This window comes from Cataglyphis hispanica, chromosome 1 (genome assembly GCF_021464435.1).
Source record: "Cataglyphis hispanica isolate Lineage 1 chromosome 1, ULB_Chis1_1.0, whole genome shotgun sequence".
In the NCBI taxonomy this organism is placed as follows: Eukaryota; Metazoa; Arthropoda; class Insecta; order Hymenoptera; family Formicidae; genus Cataglyphis; species Cataglyphis hispanica.
Window position 1 is genome coordinate 19,388,026 of NC_065954.1, and position 27,542 is coordinate 19,415,567.

The 27,542-nt window shown below is 31.0% G+C and overlaps 1 protein-coding gene across 2 annotated transcripts in view; it reads left to right on the forward strand.

Moving 5' to 3' along the window:
• LOC126852361 (uncharacterized) overlaps positions 1-27,542 on the forward strand; it is a 158,585-nt gene that overhangs the window by 124,014 nt on the left and 7,029 nt on the right. For both annotated transcript variants that reach the window (XM_050597105.1, XM_050597115.1), the window contains 2 exons: positions 13,748-13,765; positions 27,383-27,540. In XM_050597105.1, coding sequence (XP_050453062.1) covers positions 13,748-13,765; positions 27,383-27,540 — 176 coding nt within the window. The remainder of the gene's footprint in view (positions 1-13,747; positions 13,766-27,382; positions 27,541-27,542) is intronic.

The following is a 27,542-nucleotide window of genomic DNA, read 5'->3' on the forward strand; positions in this document are numbered from 1 at the left end:
AAGATATAATGATAATAATAAAATTATTCAATTAAATATATTAAGAAGAAAATAAAAAAAATCGAATAAAAATTTGAGAAATTGAATGGAATTAAAATATATTATTTTGTAAAATGCACGAATTTTATATTTTGCGAGTCGAAACACGCTGAGAGACTTAAGCGAGATCTTTCGAACGGGCAGAAAAGCCAAATCCGACCTCGTCGAGACGGAAATCGCAGCGAAACGCGAATATCGCAGTTACGAGAATTACGCGTGAATTGTACGGCTCGGTTTCGAGTGCGCTTCAGCACGCCATTCAAGCAGGATCGTCCGTTCATTGTCCGTCCGTTTAATCCTCTTCCCGCCCCCCATCGAGATCACGTGATTGCAGATTTTTAGCGAATCATGCGGCAAGCATCAAAGATTTAACAATTCATGTTTTTTTCATTTTTTTCTGTTAATTTAGTTGGTTATTTTTGTCCCGCATGCATGATATATGCATGTATCAGTTGTTTTTTTATTAAACTTATAGTTTAATTACTTATAAATAAAGTTATATTTATTTAAATATTATATTCGTACCTATAATTATAAACTTTTAATATTTTAAAATCGATTTTTTTTTGCTTAGCAGATATTTAAAAATAAATTATTATTTATCATAAATTTAAAAAATTTAATAACTAATATTTAAATAATTGAGTCACATTAAATAGTTGCTAAAGAAAATACATGAAATTGAAAATTAAATTTTTATCGTTCATTGTTTATTCTTGTTTGCTTGCTATTAAGTATGTTTATAATTTTCATCTTTTTATATAATTCAGAAGCTTTTGAGAGATGCTTTGGTATAATTTTTAACTCAATTGTAATTTTGATTTATTTGTGTGATAAAACTAAAATTAATAATAAAGTTGATAAATATTTTTGGTCATAATAAGCACTACTAATCAGATTATGCATATTTATAGATAACACGCAGAACAGATAGAATGTTACTCCGAAAAATTCAGAACTAGGATAAAAATATAGCTTTAATATGTCTTTTACCTTTCTCTTTCATCTTCTTCGTGCGTTCATTTCCTGCGGTTTGTGTAAATTAGGTTTGCTTCTTGCAGCAGGGTGCATAGTAACACAGTCCCCATTTTGTAGAGCGAGACTTCCTTTTGTGGCTTGAAATAGTTTCGTGTATTTCTCAGATGAATAACCGGAATAATTATTTACAAATTAAAATGCGTGCAATTCTTGCATTACTATTCAAAGTATTTTTGTTTTATTACATTTTATTTAATATTAATAAAATTTTTTATTATCTTCGTTTTATTAATTCTAAAAATATTAAGGCTTAGCGAAACTTGTTATAAAAAGTTTCTAATTTTTCAATTTTTAATGCTTTTTGATATTAAATATTCCTACTTTGTATCTTAGAACTGTTTCAATACAGCTTAATTAAAAGATTAAATATCATTTTTGCATTTTTGTAAATATTATACTTAAATTTTTAATTAACGAAACTCTATTAAAGGTTTAAAAGCAAGTTTAAAAAATCTTTGAATTAGATGTTTCTTAATTATTATTGTGCATTGCTAAATATACTTAAATATTTGAGCTGGTTTAAATTATTAAATTTTTAAATCTGCAAACATGGAACGCGTATAATACTGGTTGATGCTGACAATTCAAAAATCTGAAAGATATATGAGGCTCTGAAATTTTAGTAAAAATAACATCTTGATTTTTTTATCAATAGAAGGAATTAAGAGAAAAGGTAAATGGACAACTTTTGAAGTGGCCTGTAGACGCCGACTTGCCCTCGCCAACCCCTTTAACGCCGGACATAAATATTAATAAGCGAGCGGTGAAATTCACGCTTATCGCGCTACCGTGAAGATTTACATGAGATAACACGACTTTCCTTTTGCGGCATGCTCGCAGGTGTGTCATCATGTAGGTGTAAGCGTGTATGCATGTATGTGTTTCTAGCTTCAGAAAACATGTCAACATTTACATACAAGGCCGGATAAGCGAGTCACGGGGATCGTTTTGCAGCTACGCCGACTTCTATCGGGCTTGATATCTGCCGAGCTTTATTACGCCACCCTCGGAGAATAAATGATGAAGACAGACGAGGAGTTGGGGGTTATACTAAATGGTATCGTAGGAGTGACATGCTGGTTGGCAGTGGGCAATATTTTTGCAAACCAATATGATTTTTATTTCTACAAATAACCCCTAACGCTGTTCTCATAAAGTTCTCATAAATATATATATATATATTATATAATTATTTTTATATTTTATAATTTTTGAAGTTTTGTATTTTTCTATTATTAAATTTCAGATTCTTCGATTTCATAGAAATCAGATTTATCATATCAAAACATATCAAATCTTTCAATTTTGGGATCTTTAGATTTTTAAAAGTTTATAAGTTTATAGAGTTTGGAAGCGCTTCCTCCCTAAATCCCGACTTTTATTTGAGTTTTCGAATGATTGGATTTTTAAAAATAAAATGCTTTAACTTAACTTTCACATTTTTCTATTTTTGATTTTTGAAATATTCCATGTGGTGTCAAAAAAAAAAACTGCTCGATTTTAAAATTTTTTAAATGTGATTGAACTTTCTCAGAAAATTTCGGATACTAACTATAATCAATAAATTATTCCGTTAATATTTTATCTAAACAATTCTTTTTGTACACATATAATATGTACACATACATGTATATATAATGAGACAGCGTTTATTCAAATAATCCGTTATTATCTAACATTATCAATCAATAGACGTTCCGTCAAGTGCTCGCTGATAATCTCGGCCAGGTGAGCGTGGTTACCGGTTGAATTTTCGTTCTAACGGAAGTGGCACAATTAAGGGAGTTTTGTCTCGGGGAGGGGAGATGGGAAGGGTAAGGGGTGGCCAGAGCCAAGTTCCGGAGTACCATTAGGTATATTAATGTTCCCTAGTTCGGGTCGTTCCGGGGCCAAGCGCATTATACTCGCCCTGCGCTCGTTTACAGCCGATGCAATCGGCCAAACAACGCCGGTTATTGCCGAGATTAAATGTAACTCAAAAAATTTTATTCTAGTAATATTCCCTTACGAAGTGTGACCCGCGTTTCTAGCGATTCGTATAGCTTTTCGCAGTCGTACAATTTCTACTCCATTTGGAATTGATTACTCTTTGCTTTATTCTGAGATTTTCAAATATGCATATGAAAATGTAAGCTTTCAAGTTAATTTAAATTATCAAGTACTGGAATTATTTTAAGAAACTGGTTTTTATTTTTATGGAATTTTGTCCTCGGAATTCTTGTTCTCGGAAAAATGGGTCGTCATACTTAAATGTTAGTGTTATGCAAGAATTTTTTAGCTACGTATTATGCAGAGTTATTATGACATAAATTTCTCAAAGAAAACGTTAATATAATAACATAAAATGCATTCATAAATCTACTATAATATCTATGTATAATATCTAGTACATCTTTTTTAAAAGTATGAAAAATTTTGCATGCGACTCATTTTTACATCATTTTTAATGTTACATTTTTCTCTTGTTATTATCAAAGGAAAATTTTCAGCTTTACATTCTGTAACGGTAAAGAGTTTCTAAAAAGTTTCTATAATTATTTTCTCTATGTAAATTTAAAAAGAGTTTCTCAATAAATATACTTTAACAGATAATTAAAACATTTTACAAATGTAATTATATTATCTCTTCTCTCTTTTTTCTACACTGATTATACATTCTAAAAAGCATTAATGTATCATAAAAAAATTTAAATATATTTAATAGATTTTTAAAAGTTAGATTTTTTTATAAATGATTAAAGCGATTTTTTTTATATATGTTACGTTTATAGTGTGAAGAAAGAAATTGATGTTGAAGTTGAGTCGAATCGATTCGGGACGCGAGGAAAAGTTCTTATTATTCTACGTCCGCGGAATATAAATCTGCATAGGAACACTCTTGCACGCGTGTGCGTGCCGACACTCGAAAATTATACTTGCAAACGCTGTAGGAGCGTAATTAACGTCGCTGGCACGCACCATTATCCTGCCGAGGTATCCAAGTATCCCGGTATTATTGCGCGTTTTAAAAATTGTCGTCTAGTTTATTAAGCACAGTCGGGTGATATTTTTTACTTTGGCATTTAGGCATCTTTTGAAATGAACAAATTGTAAAGAATGATTTCCTTCATATATTGTGTCCATGTTTCGCATCATTAAAATCAATTATGTTCATTTAAATAAGAATTAATTGTATTGCAATTAAACAAATATCAATTTTATGTTATAATCTTTTTATATCGTTACGACGCTATATAATTATTTGAATTTATATATTGTAGTATATGTTTTTGCAAATTTTTATATAATATTTTATATAATATTTTTATATAATATTTATTATAATTATAATATTTATAATATTTTATATAATTTAAATATTATATAATATAAATTTTATAATAATTTAAATTTTATATAATATTTAAAATATTTTATAATATTTTATATAATTTAAATATTTATGACAAACAAAAGAAACTATTATTTTAAATAACTGATAATATTAATTCGGAAAATTGGCTTAAGTCTATTTAAAAATTTTGTAAATTCGTAATATTATATCTAAAAAAAAATTATATATATATAATAACAAATTATTTAATCTTTTTCTGTTGTACACATTAAATTTCTTGTATTATTTTATTTTTTCTTTTATTTATTTCTTAGATGGAAATTATAGTTTTGAACGGAGGACTTTTTCAATTTATTACTATTGTGTTCTTTAATTCACTACGTTAATCTAAAGGTAATATTGGTATCGGTGAGCGAGAATTCGATAATATTATGTTACAGCAGGCAATATATCGCGCGTGTACGCGCACATTTGAATGTGGTGCACAATAGTCCTTGGTATACCGCAAACCGCGACGTAACTCGGTAAACCCCCATCCCCCCCCCTCCATCCTCTCTCTCGCCCACGTGTTAAACATTGATTACTGACATGCGTATAGTTAATATACCAATGTAATTCACATGAATGTTCGAAGCCGTTATACTTCCTTGTGAATATGAAACAAGCAGTTATACATAGTGGCCCAATTTAATCTCACCACATAATTAGTTCCAAAACTGAGCGTTATTGAAAAACATGTTTTAGATCAAAATTATGCTATTTCAAAGGGAATATCTCGTTTTGTGCTCGGCATAAATTTGTTCTAGGTGTATCGCTTTCGAGATACAAAAAGATAATCTCTTTTTTTTAAATAGAGCCATATATATATATATATATATATATATATATATATATATATATTTTTTTTTATGTCGATTTTTCACGTCATTCTCTCTGCGCATGAGGAAATATGGAAAATATTTATATTATACCGATGGTAACATATAGTGGCACTTGTCTTGTTACGAAAAATGATAGTCGCAGCGTTGGAAATGAGATCTCCCAGGAAATGCTATTGTCTTACGCTAAGGTCCTTTATAATCCTTGTTAATAAATCCTCCTGTTAGACCTTTCTCAACCCTTTGTTCTATTCGTCATAATGAATCCACAGACCGTATAATACACCCGTATGGTCGCGTAAAAAGAGAATATTCAGAATACGTCGCGTTTAATATATAATCCGCGTAGTTCATACTTTCTGCTATTTCACTACAGTAGAAAAATTTTATTATACTGCACACACACACACATATATAAAACGCAATTCGTCAGTATCACCCAGTACGTTTCCGCAAATCCCTGAAGGGCCATCGGGCCGCAGATACCGCGCCAAAGTAACGACCGTGCGAAAGAGTCATCCTCCGAAAGGGGACGGCGCGATCTCTGAAAGGCCGGATCGATCTCTTCGCTCGCGGGAGTGTGTCGAAAGGGCGGCGGGCTCGTCCATGCTGGAAGAGGCAACAGGAATCGAGACGCGAGCGCGATTCACGCGCGAATATCGCCGTAGTCTCTGTTTTCGAGCTGAGTTCAGCGCGAACGTGATTTTCGAGCACTCAAGCGAAGTGGAGAATGGTGTCCGCAGCACGTGCCTGCGGGCTAATCCGCCATCGTCATTCCCGGCTGACTCCATTTCGCTGTACGTTCCGACGATTCCGGTGGTTTAGCCGGCGAAATCGCGCTCTTTTTATTTCGCCAAGTGTTTTACCCTCCTCCAACTAATTCGGGATTGTATTTCCTATCTATTGCCGCAATTTCCGCAATATTGCTCTAATTTTTCACACAATATTAACGTTCTCATCTTGCAAAGGGCTCTTCGAGCCTAGAAACAATCATATATCGCAATTTATCTCTTTGGGGAGAATTGTCAGCAAATTGTAGAATGTTTAGGATCATCGTGTTTTTGGAGAGTGAGATTTTCTCCGAGGGACAAGTTTTCCCAATTTAATATTAATAACACTATGGAAGAGAGAGAGAGAGTAATGAAATGAAAATAAGTATAATAGTATCTTATGGTTTGCTTCATTTCACGCGGATTTTATTTTAAGAGAATCTTAATATTAGTTTTTAATTTGAAGGATTTAGTCATCAAAGATTATATTTAATGTTGAGATTCAAAAAGGCGTGATAAATGTCAAATAATCACTAGATCGATTCTAAATTAATTCAAGGATACAATCTCGAAAGTGCGTCAATAAATATTAAAATCATTGTATAAATGGCGTTAAAATCAGTCACATGCTCTTTTTTTTTACTAAATAAAGTAACGCGATGATAAAATAGTTGAAGTAGTGTTAAACTGAATGTGCGAGAAACGCTAGTACTTAATCAAGCGCAAATACTAAATCAGCATTGGGGAAAATTTCCGTGCCGGTCCGATCGAGTTTGTTGGAAGCGACGCGGCTTGGGTCCATTCATGGCACTCCTTCATTGTGTACGCGCGCTCTCGGTAACCTTCGTTGAGCGAGCGGCGCGATACACACAAAGAGAGAGAGAGAGAGAGAGAGACCGCACAAACAAGAGAGGCTGCCCGCCTCCTCCCCGTCGAAACATCGAAGAGCATATTTGTGAAACAGTCGAGCGAGTTCTATCAACATTTCAGCATCGTTAGCATTCAATTACACGATTATCGAGGGCCTTGGCCACTGCCTGCGCGATCATCAGACTCGTACTCCCCTTTTCTCGTGGAATGACAAGGGGAAGGGAGGGAAAGGGAGGATAACATGGCTAGTTTTCTGATGTTTGGTTGCGACTGATTGTTGAAAAATAAGCCCTTCGGTCGATCGATAAACCGTACGTTCCCTCGTGCGACTGATAAGGATATAATCAATGGGAAATAGCAAAGAAAAATAGCGTGAAATCATAGTTTTGTTGTTATTGCAAATGGAAATATATTTCGTATAGCGAATATTTTAAATGGCTTATTATATTGATTATGTATTTACGTTGTGCCTTTATTATTATATGAACAAACGAGATTATTTTATGTTTAAATATGCATTTATTTTTTAACGATTGAGACGCTTTGAATCGTTTATGAGAGAAGTTGTGAGGAATGTCTTCCGAACAAACTTGCCTGCATAGCTATTAAACAGTATGTAAACATTCATCAAAAATTGCTTATCTGCGTGTTGTATTTATATCATGCGGTAGCATGCATAATAATAAATTTTCTCTTTAAATAAATAAATCTTTATATTTACTCAAATGCATTTCTCAAATACAGATATCAACGCGACTTCTTCAAATAATCATACCAGAGCAATTAAGTTCAATTTAATTTAACTTAAAAAAAAATTTGTTTTTTTAAATTATATTATTTAATTAAATGTTTGATTGAAAACAAATATCGCCTCTTATATCATTGCACGCCATAGTTATTGCAAGAGTAATATGAAAATGTAGTACCGGTCAACCGACTGCTGGAGCGTTTATTGAAATTCTTGAAGGGAGAACTCTGAAAAGAATTCCTTCCCCTTTCGGACCGAGTCATCCGGAACGTCACACCTCCGGAATGAGCTCGAAACGGTGTGTTCGGCGCTGCGTAATTTAGTAGACTACGAAAATAAGCGGAATTTCGCAATCTGCAAAGATGCGGATATAAATAAAGCGTATTCAAGAATTCTCTCTCCGCGAAAGAGATTTATATATAATTGCAACAAACAAATTATAATTATATAATACACAGGCAGAGACTGTAACTATCGTGTATGTATATGCGCCAATTTAATAATAAAAACGATAATTTTATAATTCGTCATCCATTGCGGTGACCTAATTTTTAGATTTCAAATGGATCAGTTGCATTAATAAAATCTCTATATCCATACTACATAATATTACAAATATTATAAATTTTAGTATTTAATTTAACATTTTTTTAACAAAAATTTGATTAAATTGATATTAAAGTAAATGTGTTCTACATTTTCAAGATGAAAAAATATAATATAATTTAGTACTGCAGTAAATGAATATATTGAATACGAAAATAAAATAGCTAAAGGATGACTAAAAAATTCAATTAGGGAGCAGTCCTTACGATATGATCAGTTCGGATTTCTATTTCCGGTTCTATGTCGCTTTGATCTCTTTTGTGTCTGTGGTCCCAAGATTTTTCTCGGCTGTTCTTTTGTCGGTCCTCCGATAATGTTACGATAACGAGACAATGCTGTCTTGAATGTGAGAATCAAGAGAGAATGCCTAATTAGGAATTGACTTTCGAATTAATAAAAATAGCCAAATTGTCTATTGTGTGTACATGAAGTTAAAAGAATTAAGCAGAAGCAACAAAATTTAATTGTATGGAACACATTAAAGTTCTATCAATATAACTTAAGAAATTGAATTTTAATACAAATTCAATTGGAAAAATTATATTATGATATAAAATGCATTCTATATATAATATTGATTTTACATATATATATATATATATATATATATATATATATATATATATATATATTCTTTGTAAATTCTAAAATTAATACATTAAAACTTTGATTTTATTTTATAATTATTGTCATTATCTTCATGATTATTATTTTCGTCATTATCATCCTTACAATATCAATCTGTGAATGGATCGAGGGTCACGATGTCATGGCCAAACGACGCACGTTATGCGAAATTGAATATCGATTAATCGCTCTCATGATTCACTAATGTTGCGTCGGAAGTTAATTAAGCTGCGGTAATTGCGATCTCTCTTGAACGATACTCATTTGGCTTTCCACAAGTTATATCACTTTGACGCTATCGAATTGCGCCATTAAATTCTCGCATTATCCAAAATTAAGATTATACCTTCAGCATTATTGTTGCATATAGAAATTGATCTTTTCTATTTGCATTTTTCCTTCAAATACTCAGTAGTCTTTATATTATGCTATTATTATATGTAATAATAAAGATTTAAAATAATTTTTTATATATCTTATGTTCGGGTATAGTTTTTTTTATAGAGATTCTCAGATCATTAAATTTAATGATTATATATTTGTATATATAAATAACAGCTTATTTTTACTCATGTAAAATTATATGTGAGACTTGTAAAAGCTCAATATATAAATACAAAGAGAGTCAACATATATATATATATATAATAATATTATATGTGATAATTTCATCGATTCCTTCAATTCGGAATAAAGAAAATTGATGCGCACGATCTCGATCTCGCCATTGAGCTTTTCCGATCTTTTTTCCTTCTGGCTTTCTCTCCGACTTCTGCCATTGTTCTTCGCGGTCGGCGTCGCGGCGCCTTTCATCGAAGGCTCTTTTGTTCGCTCGCCAATAACGCTACGATAACGAGTCAATCGTATCGTGGAGAATCGAAAGGTGTCAGCTTCGACTGCTTCAACGGGAATTGCATCGTCGAGAATCGAGAAATCGATAGGTAAACCGCTTTCTCCCCTTTTCTTCCCTTATGCGTATTGTAAACAATTTGCGCTATTTCATGTAATTAATTACAGATGTTTAAGACTCATATTTCCTCTCTCATGGGATTTAAAAATACAAAAATTACACATTATAATAAAATACTATTGAAAATTTCATGCAACACTCACATAATTAATTGCTAATTTATTTTTTAGAATATTTAGAAAAGATATTAATTTTACACAGTCGAGAAAATTATATTTATATTAACCGGAGGAAATTTCTGTGTTATTTCATATTATCTATACTCAATCGTTATTTTTTCGGCATCAGCTGGGTTTAATTTCGAACTCGGAATTAATTTAGAATTAATCCTGCACATATTGGAATCTTATTTAAATACGGAATATGCAATATTTTTTGCAAAAACAAAATATTTATTTAAACAAGTTTTTATGAAAATGTATTGACGCACATGTACGTGCGTCCGTTTTCTGTCTTCATAATCTCTGGAAAATATTCAGTTCGCCGCAAATACGTTTTCTGTTGTCAACTGACGAAGTAACATGAATAGTGTAAATAACGGTGATAATTTCGGCAGGAGAAATTAGCGAACGAGGGAGAAGCAGAGGGAGGAAAGTAGAGTTGCGCGCAAATGGCTACCATAAAAACGTGCTGATGGTTTAACGGTTATTTGCAAAAATATTGCATACTTTATCGGCATGCATTTCCTTTTCCCTCTTCCTGACCTCTTTTCGGTGCAATGCACGGATCACGCACGTTATAAATAATTTCTGTAATAAATGCAATTTGTGCGGACACGCTCCACTAATAATTGTTACGAAGGCGCATAGCATTAATAATTATAATGATGACAATAACAATAGCAATTTCTCTCCGAGCGCAAAACTCTTGTAACTGTATGCGGCTGTTAACAAATTAATTTTTAAAAAATAATGGTATATATACCTTTGAAATATGGGATTTAAATGAGATGCACTGAAACTATATACATTACAAATATCAACAAATAAATGTTAAAAGAAAGTAGTAAATAGTGAAAATATTAAATAAATTATTTAAATAAAATAATGGAATATAAATGCCAATAGATTAAGTATAAATAATAAGCAGTACTTATATTATAAAATATTCTCTTGAAATTAAATAATAGATTGCTAATTTAATGAAAAAAGTGAAGACATGAAAAGAGTATAGCATAAAAATAACTTTTTTGATACTTACACAATTATTGTAATTACTGTCGCAGCTTTCACCGTCTTAGTCGTTCTTCTCTCTTTTATTTTATTATAAAATATAATGTATTCAAACTGGTTTCTCTTGTTATTTTTGTATTTTTATTTTACATTATTGGTGATTTATTTCGTGAATTTCCATGCATGTTTAATCAGATTTCAAACTACTATTGCCGCTGACACGTAATATTTGCTAAATTTGTCGAAAAGGGTTTAATAAAAATGGAACGAGAGCAAATGTCGGTACGTGATCGACGAAAAGTTGTCGGCCGACAATGAATAACTGAATAAATAAAAAAAAAAATGGAGAGAACTCAATAGACATTTTAAATAACAAAGGGTAGGTGTCCGACATCCTAATTGCAGTGCCATTTTTCGATACATGCGACCGTTTAGGACGATGTCCTTTTTATTCTGCAGCGCGCGTGTTTCGGACGTGTCTCCGCTTTTCGATTTTCGTGCGTGATCGATTTTCAGCCATTCCGCCAACTATTTTTCCAATGTGACGCGCTATGAAAGCGTACAACGACGACCGTCCCTCCACGCATTTCACTTGACTCGTGGTTCGTAAAAGGCTCGTAATTATTCCTCCATTATTTTTTGATTTTCTTTTCGTTTTGTTTTATTAGATAATACGAGGAGAGAGAGAGAGAGAGAGAGAGAGAGAGAGCGTCGAGAAATAAATATACGTTCAAATTAAACCGTATTTCTTGAGCAAAAAAGTAAAAATAGAATATCGGGTAAATAATTGTCCATTATATATATAAAATGTAAAATATATTAAAATATATAAGAATTAGTAATAAAGTTATATCTTTGATAAATATTGAATTATATAAAAAATATTAAGTATTTTTGTTTGATTAATCGATATAAAATGTCTATTTCTATGGTTATCATTGGATAATTATTATAACTTTTAATATGTATATACAAATATTGGCAAAATAAAAATGATAATATAGTACTTATCTGGTTTAGTACTTATCTTTATTTTTTATTTGTTTTCCTGATGCTCTTCTCTCTCGCTGTTTAACATTACGCTATCAGGCGAAAGGATTACCTTGTAATATATTTGAGGAGCTAAAGGAAGATATAGGTAAATCGGCAAAATAGCCGGATAGAATGAGAAACCATAATAAAATGCAGCAAATAAGATCACTGAAAATACATACAGAATGGAACACACTTGATACAATTTTATAAAATTTTATTTCACTTTTTTTTTCGTCATTTAAAATTATCAATTAACGCGTTTAAATAATTTAATTAAAATTAAAGGAAAAATATGAATTGCAAAAACAATTATTAAAATTTTCAGATTCGAAGAATCTTTGTTTCAGAAAAAATGGCAAATTTGCATATCATCATATTACGATCGAAGTAATTGGCAATTTTCCCGTTAAAACGCATCCATTTTTTTTCAGTGTTTGGCAATGAAAAGTTCGCCGCTTCGTTCTTTTTGCCACGAGAAATCGCACGTTTAAACTGTAGCTAATAAAGCATTTATTGACCGAAACGCTCCTCCGTAGGACGAATTCGATTAAAGTTCGACGCGATTCGATTACTAGGAGATTCGTTTTGTCGGCTCTTCGCGGGTACCATGTCTGAAAATCTTTGGAACGTCTGTCGGAAAATCTCGCAAAGTTGAGCGGATATGTATTCATGGGATCGTAGAAATCTAATTTATGACGCCTGTGGCGTATGTAAAATCGATTATTACAAAAACGCTGAAGAGTGTACCAGTTCTTTTTGTAGTAACAGTACATTTTCTACAAACAAAACCGGAGAGAGTGACAGGGATATTACAAAGCGATCGATCTTTTCAATTTTTTTGTTTGGATTTTAATTTTTTTTTTTTTACAAAAAAGACCAATTTGTTTATAAAAGAGTAATTTTTTAACAAAAAAAAATATAAATTTTCCAACTCTGTATGTATATATATATATATATATATATATATATATATATATAAATTCACAAACAAATGTTGAAAGACCAAATATTAAAGAATGATTATTGCATTAAACAAATTTATATCTATTATTCTCATTTTAACAAAATATTCTTATTTTAACAAATTATGGAACTGCAAAGCTAACATTGTTGCTTCTTTGTTTATTTTTCAATATCATATAATTAAATAGATATAATAAGTTAAACTACAAAACTGAGAGAGAGAGAGAGAAATTTATACCATAAACTAATATTCATACCATAAACTAATATTCAACATTATTTCTCTTTTGGAGAATCCTATAGTTCAAATTACACGCTCTGGTAATCGTCAATCGATTCGCCATTCGAGTCGCGGTATATAGTCTGCGGAATAACATTCGAATATTTTGACCGATGCGAATTTGTGAATGTTTTCCATGCCTATATTTCACCGTTTATATTGCGTGATTGTTATTCAACAATATTACATCTGATTAATTGTCATCTGCGCTCAAAATAATACAAAATCTCTCTGGAGCGTAGAATAAAATGCCTCCACATCCTATACAATATTTAATGCCGATCATTTCGTTAAATAATTGCTGCATTTTTAATAAACTCTAGTTAAGAAAAAATTATGTACTGCGTTGACAATAATTATAATAACATGTTTATTGTTGATCATTTGTCTAACATAAATCTTTATTATATGTTTCAGGGACTACTACTATGACAGGTGAATATATCTCAAATCTTTACTCCAGTACAGGTATCATAATTTACATTAATTTTAACGCATCAATTAAAAATGATGTGCAGCAAGATACTTGACAAGTTAATACTGTTGAATGTTTTTAAATTACCTGTCCTTATATTGAGAGAGTCCTTGTATATTTTTTCTGCTTCGCTTATATAGCCTTCTTTTCCGGCTGTCATTTGAATCTGCAGTATACTTGAGATCTTTTTACGAGCTGCGCTCTTCTCTCGTAGGCAAACCGCGTTTATATCCGTTCGTCTCTGATCTCTTCAGTTTTAACACGCGCTCGTCTAATTCGCGAATCAACAACAGGCAGCGTCCGCCGTTGCAGACGTGCGGGCGCGTTTCGCGCGACGGAAGCTCCGCGCGAGTTGCATATTTAAAGCCGGCCGTTGAGCGTCGCGCGAATGTAAACCGCGTGCGAATAAAATAAGGGGTGAGGAACAACGGCGGGGGGCGACGACGCGATGCGACGCTATACACCTCGGTGACCGGGGAGGGGGCGGTCGGCGTTGGTTGCGAAAAAAAAGTCGTCGCGCTCGGCGGAATGCGCATTCATATTTTTGCACTTTTTAATCGCGCCCGCGCGCTTCAGACGCGGAACGGCATGGTGGGGGGGGGGTTTTATTATTGTAGCGTCCGGCACGCAACGCTCGGCACATAACGCTACGCGACGCCACGCACGTTTTCCATGCCGGTCACAGAGCGCCTCTGAATAGTCATAATTAAAACGAAAACGAAGGCGCTGGCGACGCGCGTTGACGTACGCGAAAAAAATCCTTTTCGTTTAATTGTTCATCTTTTTTAATCTTCAACGGAGACCGCATATGAAACAGACGCAGCAATTTTTTTTTTTTTTATGCACGCGTCGTTTTGTTATCAAGAGACACGTATCGATAGTACGAATTGTCGACAGATCGTATCAGATTTGTTATGATACCTTTAGAAACGCGGACATTGATCGTGCTTTTGCTACATACTGCTTGTTTCGGTATGCCATTAGCGAGCATAGCCAGCATATTAATTTCTAAGAGAAATGTGAAACGTAAAGCATAGGAGGGCGATAATAGGAGAAGATTGACGCGCGAATGAGAAGAGAATTCATAACTGGAAATCTCGAATCTATCAGTCTATCACGAGACCCGCGAGTAACGCACCGCACGCATGGGGCAATCCGATTAACACGTGGATACAGCGCAGCTATAATACCTGCACCCGTAGTGGATGTTGGGTTAATTAGAGACGCCTGTCCCTCGTGGTCCATCGTCAGGCGATGTCACATGCAATGAACTAATAGAATCAAGATCCGCACGTTTCACTCTCATCCCGATCACGAATTCTTTTTATGAATAATTTACTACCGAATTTTTTAATCCTACAGAAATTGTAAATATCGTACCGTATATCTATGTCAAAATTATTACAGCCATGAAATATCGTTGTATATAAATGCGTGTTTTATTTGACATATTTTTACATCATTTTCATAAAAATTATATGTGAAATTTTTTAATCTTTAACACTTTTTGTACCACATATTCTATACAGTTGTTTAATTTTTATAATGAATAATGAGTTAGCGAGAAGTACGCTATCGTTCTTTATAAGTTCAATCGAATATTTTTAATTACATGCAATTTAGTACGCGCAATTAAATATGCTTCTCATTACATTTATACAGAGCGTTCATTATAATCCACATAGCTATATATCATTACATTTTATCATACATTTGTACCAAATTGATTTTACATAGCAAATCCCTTCTCCTTTATTAGTCATTAATATTTATCATTATATTGTTAATTATTAATTTTAAAAATTATTAATTTAGACAAAAGTATTCTCAAGAAATTAAATATACGAAAAGTAATTATAAAATCCTAATGCTCCTACTGGTTTCATTAATATACATATTTTGTTTACTGCAAATAATTATTATTGTTGAAGGCATGCTCTTCTTCCTGGATTGGCCAATAATTTCAACAAATGCAAAGTGTCATTCGGTCGAATGTGCACAAAAAGCTGCCGCTGGGCTAAATTAATAATTACTATTTACAGTTGCATGAGCGTAATGAATAATTATAGATTATCGAGTGAGAATAATAATTTGCGACTCATTGCACACAAATGAGGTTAATTTTGTTGCGGTGGAATGTATTAACATTTATTTATGCTTTTATTTGCAGAAAGTAAGAATATGTTTACATTAATTCTATATGAAATTGGAAAGGTATTATTTTTATTTGAAGATATTATTTATAATTAATATTAGTGTTAACAACAGAGAGAGAGAGAGAGAGAGAGAGATGTTGTCACTAAAATTTTTTCCAGATATATTCATGCGCATATAAGTTAATTTACCACATTAATAAATATAATATATATATATATATATATATATATATATATATATATATATATACATTTATTTAAATTGGGAGAAGTCTAAGAGTTAATAAAAAATAATAAATATAAACTTAGATCAAATAAAATAATAGCAAACAATATAAGAAAATTTTATTAATATTTTAGCAAGATGATATTGATAAGAAGATAAAAGTATCAACCGTCAAGTACACATTGATTATTATATATATATATATATATATATATATATATATATATATATATATATATAAAGACATTTCATAAAATCTAGTTATATATTGTATATTGTATATGTAATATAAAATATTAAATATCACGTATATAAAGATAAGCCTCGATATTTCGTGGAAAATGAAATGAAATGTATGATGTATAAGAAACTTCTTAAGTGTATGACATAGAATAAATTAGACTGAAGATCTAAATTGAAATCACCGAGCAACCACGTAACATTCATGAGCGAACTGCTGCTTTTCTAAATAAGCTATTCTACTGATTAGATTGCCTTAAAAAATAATAATTTCACTTTATAAGCATTAAGAATTAAATTATATGATTGAAATAATAATTATTTTGATTATATTATATTGTAATTCTTTTTTATATTTGCATTAAAATCACATTTTATTGTGAAAAAAAAAAATGTAATTAAAATTTATTTTATCTTTATGTAAGTCTGCATATATTAATTATTATCTTATATTTACTTTATTTTAATTCTAGTCTAAATAACATTTTGATTGTCTTACATTCTTATCTTGTGGTGTAAGATGTTATCTAAATGTACTTTTTTAAATTGGGACAATTTTTAAAAAATATAACTTTTTGAGAGAGATATGCATATTTGTTTTTATAATTCCCATAAATTGCCAATTTTATTTTTGATCAGTGACGTTTCGTTGTTACAATATAAAGTTTGCAAGAACAGAATATGAAGTTTATGTGGTAGAAAGAACATCCAATCAGAAGAGAAAGAAGTTAGTTTTAAAGCCGGAGATGGCAAAGTTCTAAAACTTATATTCCTTTGATTATTAGTATTATTAACAATGTATATACATCTTGAACATCCACTGCACCGGCTTTTTAATTATTTTTATCATCGCATTATGAAAAATTTCATCTAATTAATACGATAAACATTTTTTATTCGATCTGTTAATGTAAAGATTGGTGTAGAATATTATTTTCACTAATAATATGTATTTGTACGAATAATAATATATGTGAATATATTAAATATTTTTTTTAGATATTTAACTTTCAATCTCTTTCTCCATCTGACATTTCTCGAATGAGAATAAAGACAATATCTAAATCATGTAATGTGAAATGCATCAAATAGCGCCACTAATGATAACAATCATTGTATCGAGTTGTATTGCCACTATTAGCAAGTACTAGCTGGCATTATTAATCGTATATAATCATAATAGAAACTATGTAATTACCTTTATTAACAAATAACAATAGACGATACGTCGTTACAGAATATTAGTGCGTTAATCATATATACATCGATAATCATATACGCAATATGATTGAAATGAATGTTTTGGAAAATCTGTTATTATAGCCTTCATAATTATTTCCCTAAGATAATTAAAATTAATATCTTTTTTTTTTTTCATATTTTGAAATTGTTTTTTGATTTTATTATAAAATATATTCTTATCTTCAACGAAAACATAAAGATTTCTAAATCTTAGGTAAATTATATTGAGTATAATTACTTGGATAAAAAAATATGACAACTTTGCAGATATTTTATTATTTTTTATGTATGATTATTTTTTTATATAATATATATATATAATCATAACGTACAAAAAGTAATAAGAAATATAAAATATATGATAGATAGTAAGAAATAAGAAAATAATTTACATTTTGTGAAGCGTATTTCAATCCGTATAAAAAGAAGGATGAGTTAACCATGTTCTGATTCCCGTTGTCGCCTTTCCAAATTAGAGGATGGCCACGTAACGCGATGCCAAGCAGTCTGAAACTGGCTGTTAAACCAATGCAAATTAGCGGAAGACAACCTAGCGCACCTCTCAGAGTTTGTCCCTTCTAATTACGCGGGGGAACTAGTGAGAAAGGCTTAACCGGCTTCGCTGGGAATTAGTTGTCACCCGGTAGATGCGCGACTGTGCGAGCTACAAGAAAGCCGTTATGCGGCGCGGTCTTGCACTGAACAATAATTGCACGTACAAATGCATTTCATGATAGATTTCGGTGGTAAGATGCAGACGCAATTATTTATGTCTTACAACAATCATCGTATTGAACGGATTAGAGGCGACAAGCGCGCACAATTTCTTTACTCCTAAATTTTCGACAATCTCCTTTTTCTGTGATTGTTATCACGTTACGTGCGTCACGTATGTGTAAAATTTTTGCCTGATAACATTCCTTTATTGCATGATAATATTATGCAGGTATGTGTGTAGATAGAAAATTTATTTATAAAGTTATTTATAACTTTATGTTTCAGAAATAACTTTTATAACTCAAATGAACATTGTTAAATGTATGGTTAATGTATGCTCTCTCACAAAGTATGCTTATATCTAATAATATCATTTGTACCATGCATTATAAATATTAAACAGTTTTCAATTGCACAGTGAAAATTACAGAAGTTAACTTAAAAATTTCAAACTCTTAAAATGTTTGGAATTTAATATCTGAAATTTTTTTTCTTTCTTTTTTTTTTTTTTGAAAAAAGAGATCCTTTATATGTATATTGCAAAATGATCAGTGTGTTATTTCTGTATAATTATTAATCAAGAAATATTATTTCTTCTGAAAAAAATTCCTAGTGAAAAAGATATATAAAAAAGCATTCAATTATCATAATGTTCATGTATTGTTTTTCTAGAGATTATAAATTTAATCAAATTACCTTTAAATGATAATATTTCAGACACATTGAGCTCAAATATATTTTATCATTATTATATAAATATAAGTGATGAATAATAACGAGCAATGCATAAGTAAAGCCATAGTAAAACTTGATGTTATTATTAAAGTATTATATTTTGATGTTTCGTATATAATATAATAGCCATTTTGCCTTTTATGATTTAATACTTATCAACGAGGAGTGATATTCCTTTAGAGATATTATTGTACTTTACCATTCTAATGTTTCAGCGTTTATTTGTCTCCCAATTATTATTTATCTCAACAAACTATTATATATACGACATATCTAATTTGGCATTTGATCAAAATGTCCGATGCTGTACATTGGATGAGGGATATTAATTAAGGACGAATGTGTCTCTCAAGACACCGTCGCGACTTCGAGGGCTTAATCGCGCACCATCGATACGTCCCTTGACCCACGTCGGGACGATAAGCGTCACATCGGCCTAAACGCTTGATCCCGATATACCTATATTAAGTGCATGGATCGTGCAGCCCTTAATTCGCACGTCCTACCTGCGTCAAATTAAGCGATATCGCCATATAAATTTAATCATTGCAATCGGAGAATGAATCATTACTAAACAATCAGAGATTTGTAGCTCATTATATAATTGTATGGCTTTTATTAAGGGTTTTACAGGCGTGTGCAAAAATAAACTTCACATCAAGAATTAAAAATAGTACAAATAATTATTTTTTGATAAGTAAATAACTCTTTGATAAATATATATAAAAGAGGAAAGGAACTAATTTTATTTTTGTATTTTTTTTTATTACATTGTTTAATTAAATTGTTTAATTAAATTATTTTTCCAAATATTCTACATTTGTTTAATATTGTTGCATTTTCATCGATATCGAAAAATACTCGGAAAAACATCGAATTCGACTAAATACAAGGTTAGTCAGTTGAGCTTTCGCAAGCGAGTCAATTATCAAACTCTGAAATCGACGCTGCGACCAATCAGGTTACAGTGGTGATGTTACATGGCATCAACCCTTTGAAAAATGCAAAGTGCATCCGACATTCGATTCTGCAAAAGCTAAAAACCGGCGATGCGCTTCTATATTTAATTTGTTTTTCCAAGCTGTGCCGATTTATGCAAATATGTATCTACTGCTATACGCGCAATAAAAGTTATATGCAATGCGCTTTGATCTTTATCCGCGCTGTTCGGCGATATTTCCGATTTATTATTAAACTAGTCATAGAAATGAAGTTTTGCAATTAATATCGTATTTTTTTAAAAATAATTTTATCGCACAGATACCTTTAGAGATATAGATTTACAAGTATCTCTAATAATTATATATATATATATATATATATATATATATATATATATATTATACCCTTTGAAAAAAAGAGTATTATAATTCAAAAAAAGACTTTTTAATTGATGCATCCGTAATAATGTCCTCATTTGCTATATATTTTATTAAAGTAATTTTCAAAGTAAATTTCATTCCTTAAGAAATTTCACTTTCTAATATTGTGACATTCAGTGTAATATTGTTGACAATATTATTATTATTATTACGAATTCTTAATTATTTTAAATTTTACGAAATATCTCCCTTCGAGTGTTAATAATCGCCAAGATAATTTACGATCAATGTCTTTAACCGTTTCTCTAGAAACAGCTGAATTTAAACGCTGAAAGTTTCCCCTCGTTGAAAGGAAACGGCCGCATCACGCTTCCTGAAACTTTTCTCTCATTCCTTTGTTCGTTCAAGCAATCAATCGCACAAACATATTGTTCGTTATGTTTGAAAATATTCCATAGCCGAATTTTAAAGTGTAGAAAATTACTGCGTCATATAAATATTTGACATACTTTTGTAGTTTTAATTTTTATTTATTACACACATGCAAGACAATATTAATAGCTTTCTTACAAATGCATTAATTTAATTAATTCAATAAATATTCATGTAGATTTGACATTTGGCAATTCTATTATATAATTTTATCGTACGTATCACGCTTACAATTGGTAATTTAGCGTAAAATTTCAACGTCAAAATCCGCGTTGGCCTCGCTTATCGTGCGATAATGTAACAACAATTTCAGTAATAATGATTTATTAATATCATCGCGGAAAAGGGTGACAAACACGACCGCGAAAAGCTATAATTGGCAGCTGGCAATCGTGGAAAACGCGATTCGCCTTCATTATTTTGACGTCTCGCGTAATTGGCGGCGCGTCAAACGCACAAAATGCTTTTCACATCTTCGCGCTTAGACTGCAATTTAATCGAAACATCGTGCTGAATTAATGGCGCCTACCTAAAAAGAGGAGAAAGGGGATTCAATACCAGTGCGCCATTGTTGGTCAGTGCGTATAATTTGGCTTTCATGAAAAATCCGAAATATTCCATCGCGATTTAAGCGAAATTAATTGCGGCATTAATATTCGCACGACGAAATGTAGTGGGCGGCGGTAGAGGAGGATGTAATGCAAAATCGATTATAATAACACCATTTCTGTGCGTGCAGAAACGTATCCGAAATTACATACATTTTTCTTAAATTATCTATATTAATTTATATCTATATTTTTTTTTACACAGGATACACAGGCAACTTTTAAATTTTGTAAATCTCCTTTCCGAAAATGCAACAAATAACAAAAGAATGTTTTTTTAGTTTTCTTTTTAGTTTTTTTTTTTTAGTTTTTTTAATTCTCTCTTTTAAAGTTTTAGAAAAATGTTTTAAATCTAATTCACATAAATCGATAGCACATAAACGTAGAAATGATATTCTACGTTTATTTATGTTTATCTATGATATCGTCTACATGAAATATTCCAACAAACAAACATTTCACTATTTATGTAACATATCAATTTTTTCCATTACTACACAAAATAAAATGTAGACACATATAAATTATTCAAACGGAGAAAAGAAAAAAGAAAGCAAGAAAGAAAATGAAAAAACTTAGAATTATTATATTATTTAATTGTATAAAAAAAATAAAGACATTATTTTAATAACAGAATAACTTCATTTTTATGTAATATAAAAATATAAAAAGAGTTTTAAATTAAATAAATAATTTATTGATGCATTTATTTTTGAGAACACGTTTAATATTTCATTGTTCTCTACATTTGTGTGAGTATTACGTGCACGTACATATATGCGCATATTTCCTATTCAAATGTAAAATACTCCATCTCGAAATGGAGACAAGTGAGATTGCTCAAATATTACGATAACGCTTAGAATATAATTTAATTAAGACGAATTGTAAACATGCTAATTAATTAAATCGAATTCAAATAGCTACATTATAATTATCAATACTTAAACTTTATGTATTTTAATAGAAAAAAGAATTGTTTACAAAAAAAAAAAAAAAACAAAGAAAAATGACAAATTGAAAATCTATAAGATGAAAATCACGAGAAAATTTGAAGTAAAAAGCAAAGACGAAGGCGAAGAAGAAAAGGTAGAAGAACGACGTCGCCGCCACTATGTGATTTGTGGAAAACAAATAATTGTCAGAGCTGCCAATCACAGCGCTCTTTGGCCGACGTCCGTCGCAGGGTTAGCTCTTGATGAAAATCCACCGATTTATTGGCCAACCTTCGTCTTTAGGCTCACCTTCGAACGTCACCACGTTCCACCATTCCGGAATTTCTCGTATGTTTTTTGGATTCCCAACTGAGTTTAAATTTAGATTGGAACCTTCATTCTTTTAAATGAAATTTAGTGGCAAACTCGCGTTAAAATGGATTACTCCATGAAACGTAATTTCAATTATTCTATTTAATAAAATCACTTATCGTTAAAATACACTTATTTTGATCCCATGGACAATTTAGCCAAAATATTGTTTGAAAGTGATATATTTATGTAATATAATTATTAATAAATAAGAATAAAAGAAAAAATAATCTCTGTCTCACACACATACACATATACGCGTCTGTCAACGCGCTCTTATCATTTTATTGTTATATTTATTTATTGCCTTGCCACGCATTTGTTGCAACGTTGCCATTAGTTGCTGTCACTCTTAAAAGGTCGCACGTGCGTAAAAAAATGTTAGAATGAAGTGGAAAAGTGGATGACGGGGAAAAGAGATTGGAGGGTTACGAATGGGCTCGTTATGGTATAGAATTATGACGTCGGTTATGAGAGACGTAATAATTGCGGGAAAACGCCGACCTGGCCACCGACAGAAATATTATTTATGGGCTTCGAAGGGGGGATGAGCACAAATCGTGATACTTGCGATAGTAAAATATAGACGACTGCTTTTGCTCGCCGAGTATACATTGGGACGATATTTTGTTGCTTTCTGATGAAAAATATATTTATTGACCTTAAATCAATTTGAAATAAAGAAACTAAAAAGCGACCTGATATAATATTACTTTTCGCGATATGATCGAAGTAGTAATACATCACGGAATATATATTTGCAAATTGTCATTATTAACGATTTTTATATATAGGATGTTTGCAGTTATCAGAATTGTCAGTTGATTATTTTATTACTGTTTTTTTCTTCACTTATAATTTATTAGCAATAGTATTTACATTTTCACTAGACGTTCATATGCAAGTGTTTATGACAACAAGCAGACGTGTGTCATCTAATTCACTTTACACGTCGCATATATATTATTTATATTTAATTTGTATGGTCACAGTACAATCCGCTCGGGTGAGAGAAGGGACTCGGCGCCTTTTGTAGTAACACGGTAAGCCTATTAGCTTACTCGTTCGTCTGTACATCCGTGGCGCGTGTGACAGCTTGCCGCGCCGAATGAATTTTAATGAAATCCAGTGTGTTAGAGGGAGCGAACCGGCTCCCGGCCTGCTCCACCCCTGGCTGAATTTATCCGACAAATTCTCCCTCCGCGTTGTCTAATCTGAATACATGCATATCCGAGAGCCGCGTATAAAGTGGAGACGCGACGACGTGGACGACTGGCATCGGCGTTTTTCGACCACCACATCGTTCCCGCTCGAGATTGAACGCGCGCTCGATTAAACAGCGCGGAATCTAAAATATAAAATGTTATGTTGAGAGATTGAACGTTTATGTATATATACCTTTTTTGTGATACGTATCTTTTTTGGATACCTTTAGGAATTTTTGTGAATTTAAATTCATGAGAAAATTATAATTCAATTGGATAAAAATTAAATTAAGTTATTTTATTAAAAAAGAGATTGCGGATAGCAGAAATCATACAAGATCGATCTGACATGTTTAAGTAGCCTATTCACGTCTATTACGATTATTAGAAACCTTACTTATAGAAAACGGACAGATATCCGACATTGTCTATTATTATATTATGTCTAATATTAATGCAACTGGACTTTAATACGCGAATGACTCAGATTCATTTGTGAATAATATTATTCATTAGATATTTATCCAATTTACAGAGAGAAAATTGTTCAAGATCTAAAAATTATTTTTTGCAAAAATTAAAACAAAAAGTCAGTTAAAATTAAAGATTCAATTTATTTTTTAAAAAATTTCTCGAGAAAAATCTTTTTTTTTATAAATTTATTAATTTCATGCAAATTATATTTATGTTATGTAACTAATAATTGATTGTATCTTTATCTCTCCGTCTCTTTCTCTGAAAAAATATATTCAAATATGTTATTAATATTTAAAAATATAATTTAGAAAAAAAAAAAAAATTAAAAAAGAAAAATTTATGAGAGTTGAGTGAAAACAAAAGCTGACTTGGCTGATAATTGGATGGTACTTCAAGAAGAGTTAGAACTGTTGAAACACTGGCGAAGAACGCTGGATCGAACAATGTCGAAGATGATGCCCTTTCAACGGTCTTTTTCTACTTCTTTCCGATCATCCCTTTTCTCTTGTCGCGACCCTGGGCTATTATTCGCGACTTCGAAAGTGAAATAGAACGAAACTCATCTTAAAAGAACTTTTAACAACGCCAGAGAAGTACGAATTCACGCACACTTGTTTGTCTAATCTTTAAGTAACACGCTCGTTTTTTTTTTCTTTATTTTTTTTTTTCATGAAAGTGAACAGATTACAATTTTCATCAGTTATCTATTATTCAGAAAAGGTGCGAAAAAATTATATAAAAAATAAATAAAAAAATGTAATGTGCGAAACATAAAAGACATATAATTCAAAAATAGAAATGTAAAATAAAACATAGAGTGCATCATACAGATGTCAGATTTTTCATTTTTAGGATTTAATCTTTGTAGGGTTTCACAATTTTTCAATATATTCACCAGAAAATGAAACGTTAAAATTTTCCAGTAAATACAAATCGGCAGTACTCGACAACAACAACATGAGCATTGGCATATGTCAGTAGCATGATACTTTTATTGTCAGGATTCAGACTTTACTTTTGTTTGTGTGAGACGCTGTGATGCCGCGTAGCCGATGCAATAATGGAGGACTAGATATTGATTATTTTTCTGCGCATTGTTACGACATGACTGAATTGCTATATACATATATATTCATATGGTATATAAATTTGATTTTAGCGAATAAACCGTATGAATATAGGCAACTTTGAACTTTCAACTTTTATTCGTATTTATTACGCATTTAATATTGAAATGCGCTATTGCATTTCGTAATGCATCACAAATGAATAAAATTAAGATTTAACAAACCATTTATTTTATTTATTTATTTATATGGCCTTTAACGTTTATAAAGTTTTTGCTTACATATATCTGGAATGGTCTTCATTTTTTTATATTAAAATTAAATTCATCTTTTATGAATTATATTTTATATATAAATATTTATATATAAATTTATATATAAATATATATATAAATATAATTTATATATAAATATTATATTTTGAAAGTATAATTGATTTGAGTATTGAAATTAAAGTTAATAATATAAAATAAGTTTTATATTTTTTAAAATATATTTTAAAATTAAAATTAAATTCATTTTTTTATATAGATCGTATATCTTAATATAAATATTATATTTTTAAAAGTACATATAAAATATCTGGCAAGAGTATTGTAATCGTATGAATTGCGTGTGTCAGATTGAGTGAATGATGTGCGTTCTGTATTGACAATATATATTTGATATTTAAAAATTAAATATATACATCAAGAAATGATCGATGCAAAAAGGACGAGAAGAAAGTAAACTAAGAGAGGAAGTAAACGCGAGTATATAGACATATAAAATAGAAAATATATAATCTAAAAATAAAAAAGAAGGCAATACGTTTTTTTTTTAAATCCACGACTCGCAGCTACAAAGAACTTAAACTGCCTCAAAAAAGCTTCTGTTTTACAAAAATTGTTCACTATCGAAAAAGAACTTAACAGCATAACGAGTTTATGAAATTTTTCAAAACGCAAAATATTTCGAGCGTTGAGAATCCAATCAAAACTGTACGCAGAAACGCCGTTCGCTTCGTAGTAAAAAGGAGCGGAGGCAATTTGCAAGCTTGCAAATTGCCGGTATTTATGGCAAGCGGCAGTTCTGACATCGCGTATGTTCCGCGTTGTGCGAGGTCGTAAAGCGAAATCCGCTCGGGCAAAATTTAACTGCGTATTATGATCCACAATATTCTCATTTTCAATGCTGGCTATATAATATGCATTCGTTAATGTTCAGTAATTAGTAATAATAGATTACGAGCCAATTTTGTAATAATAGAATAATTGCTATTCATCACATTCTTCGAAACAGATCGATCTTTATGAAAATTTTCTACAAGAAATATTTTAGTGTATATTAAATAATATAACAGTATATTTTTTAATCGATAATCAATTTTTTTTGTTAATTTTTTTTATACAGATATACACAATATGCATTTATTATTGACTCGTAAAGTGATATCTTTGAAAGAAAAATCTTGAGAACTAATTTGATCTTAATTTGCTTAAACCGCATCTCTCTCTCTCTCTCTCTCTCTCTCTCTCTCTCTCTCTCTCTGTTTCTCTGGATACATCTTGAATTATTCAAACCTAATTTATTTTACGGCGAGCCTTTCCCTTGGAAGTTTTAAAGGAACAATCGTTTTAGCTTTCTTAAAGCCAACACTTTCAGTTCTGACGAATTTCTTGAAAAACTTGATAACGATGATAAATGACAATAATGGTAATTGGAATTCTGAAAATAACAGAAACATGAGATTGTATTATAATTTATCATTGGCATAGTAGAATTACAGATAATTATTGATATAGAATTGTATGTATATTTATATTAATTATGTGTATTTTCCAAAATATCCTTGCACTTGCAGTTATTATGCGTCTACCGCGTTTCCGCCACGTTTGGCACCACCATTGAAACGACCGCGTTTGATGCCACCGACACGGGCACAACATCCGAAGCTGCAGAAACAACAATTGACGGCAAACACTGGCACAATACCCGACTTGAATCAATTGAAAGTGTACAGT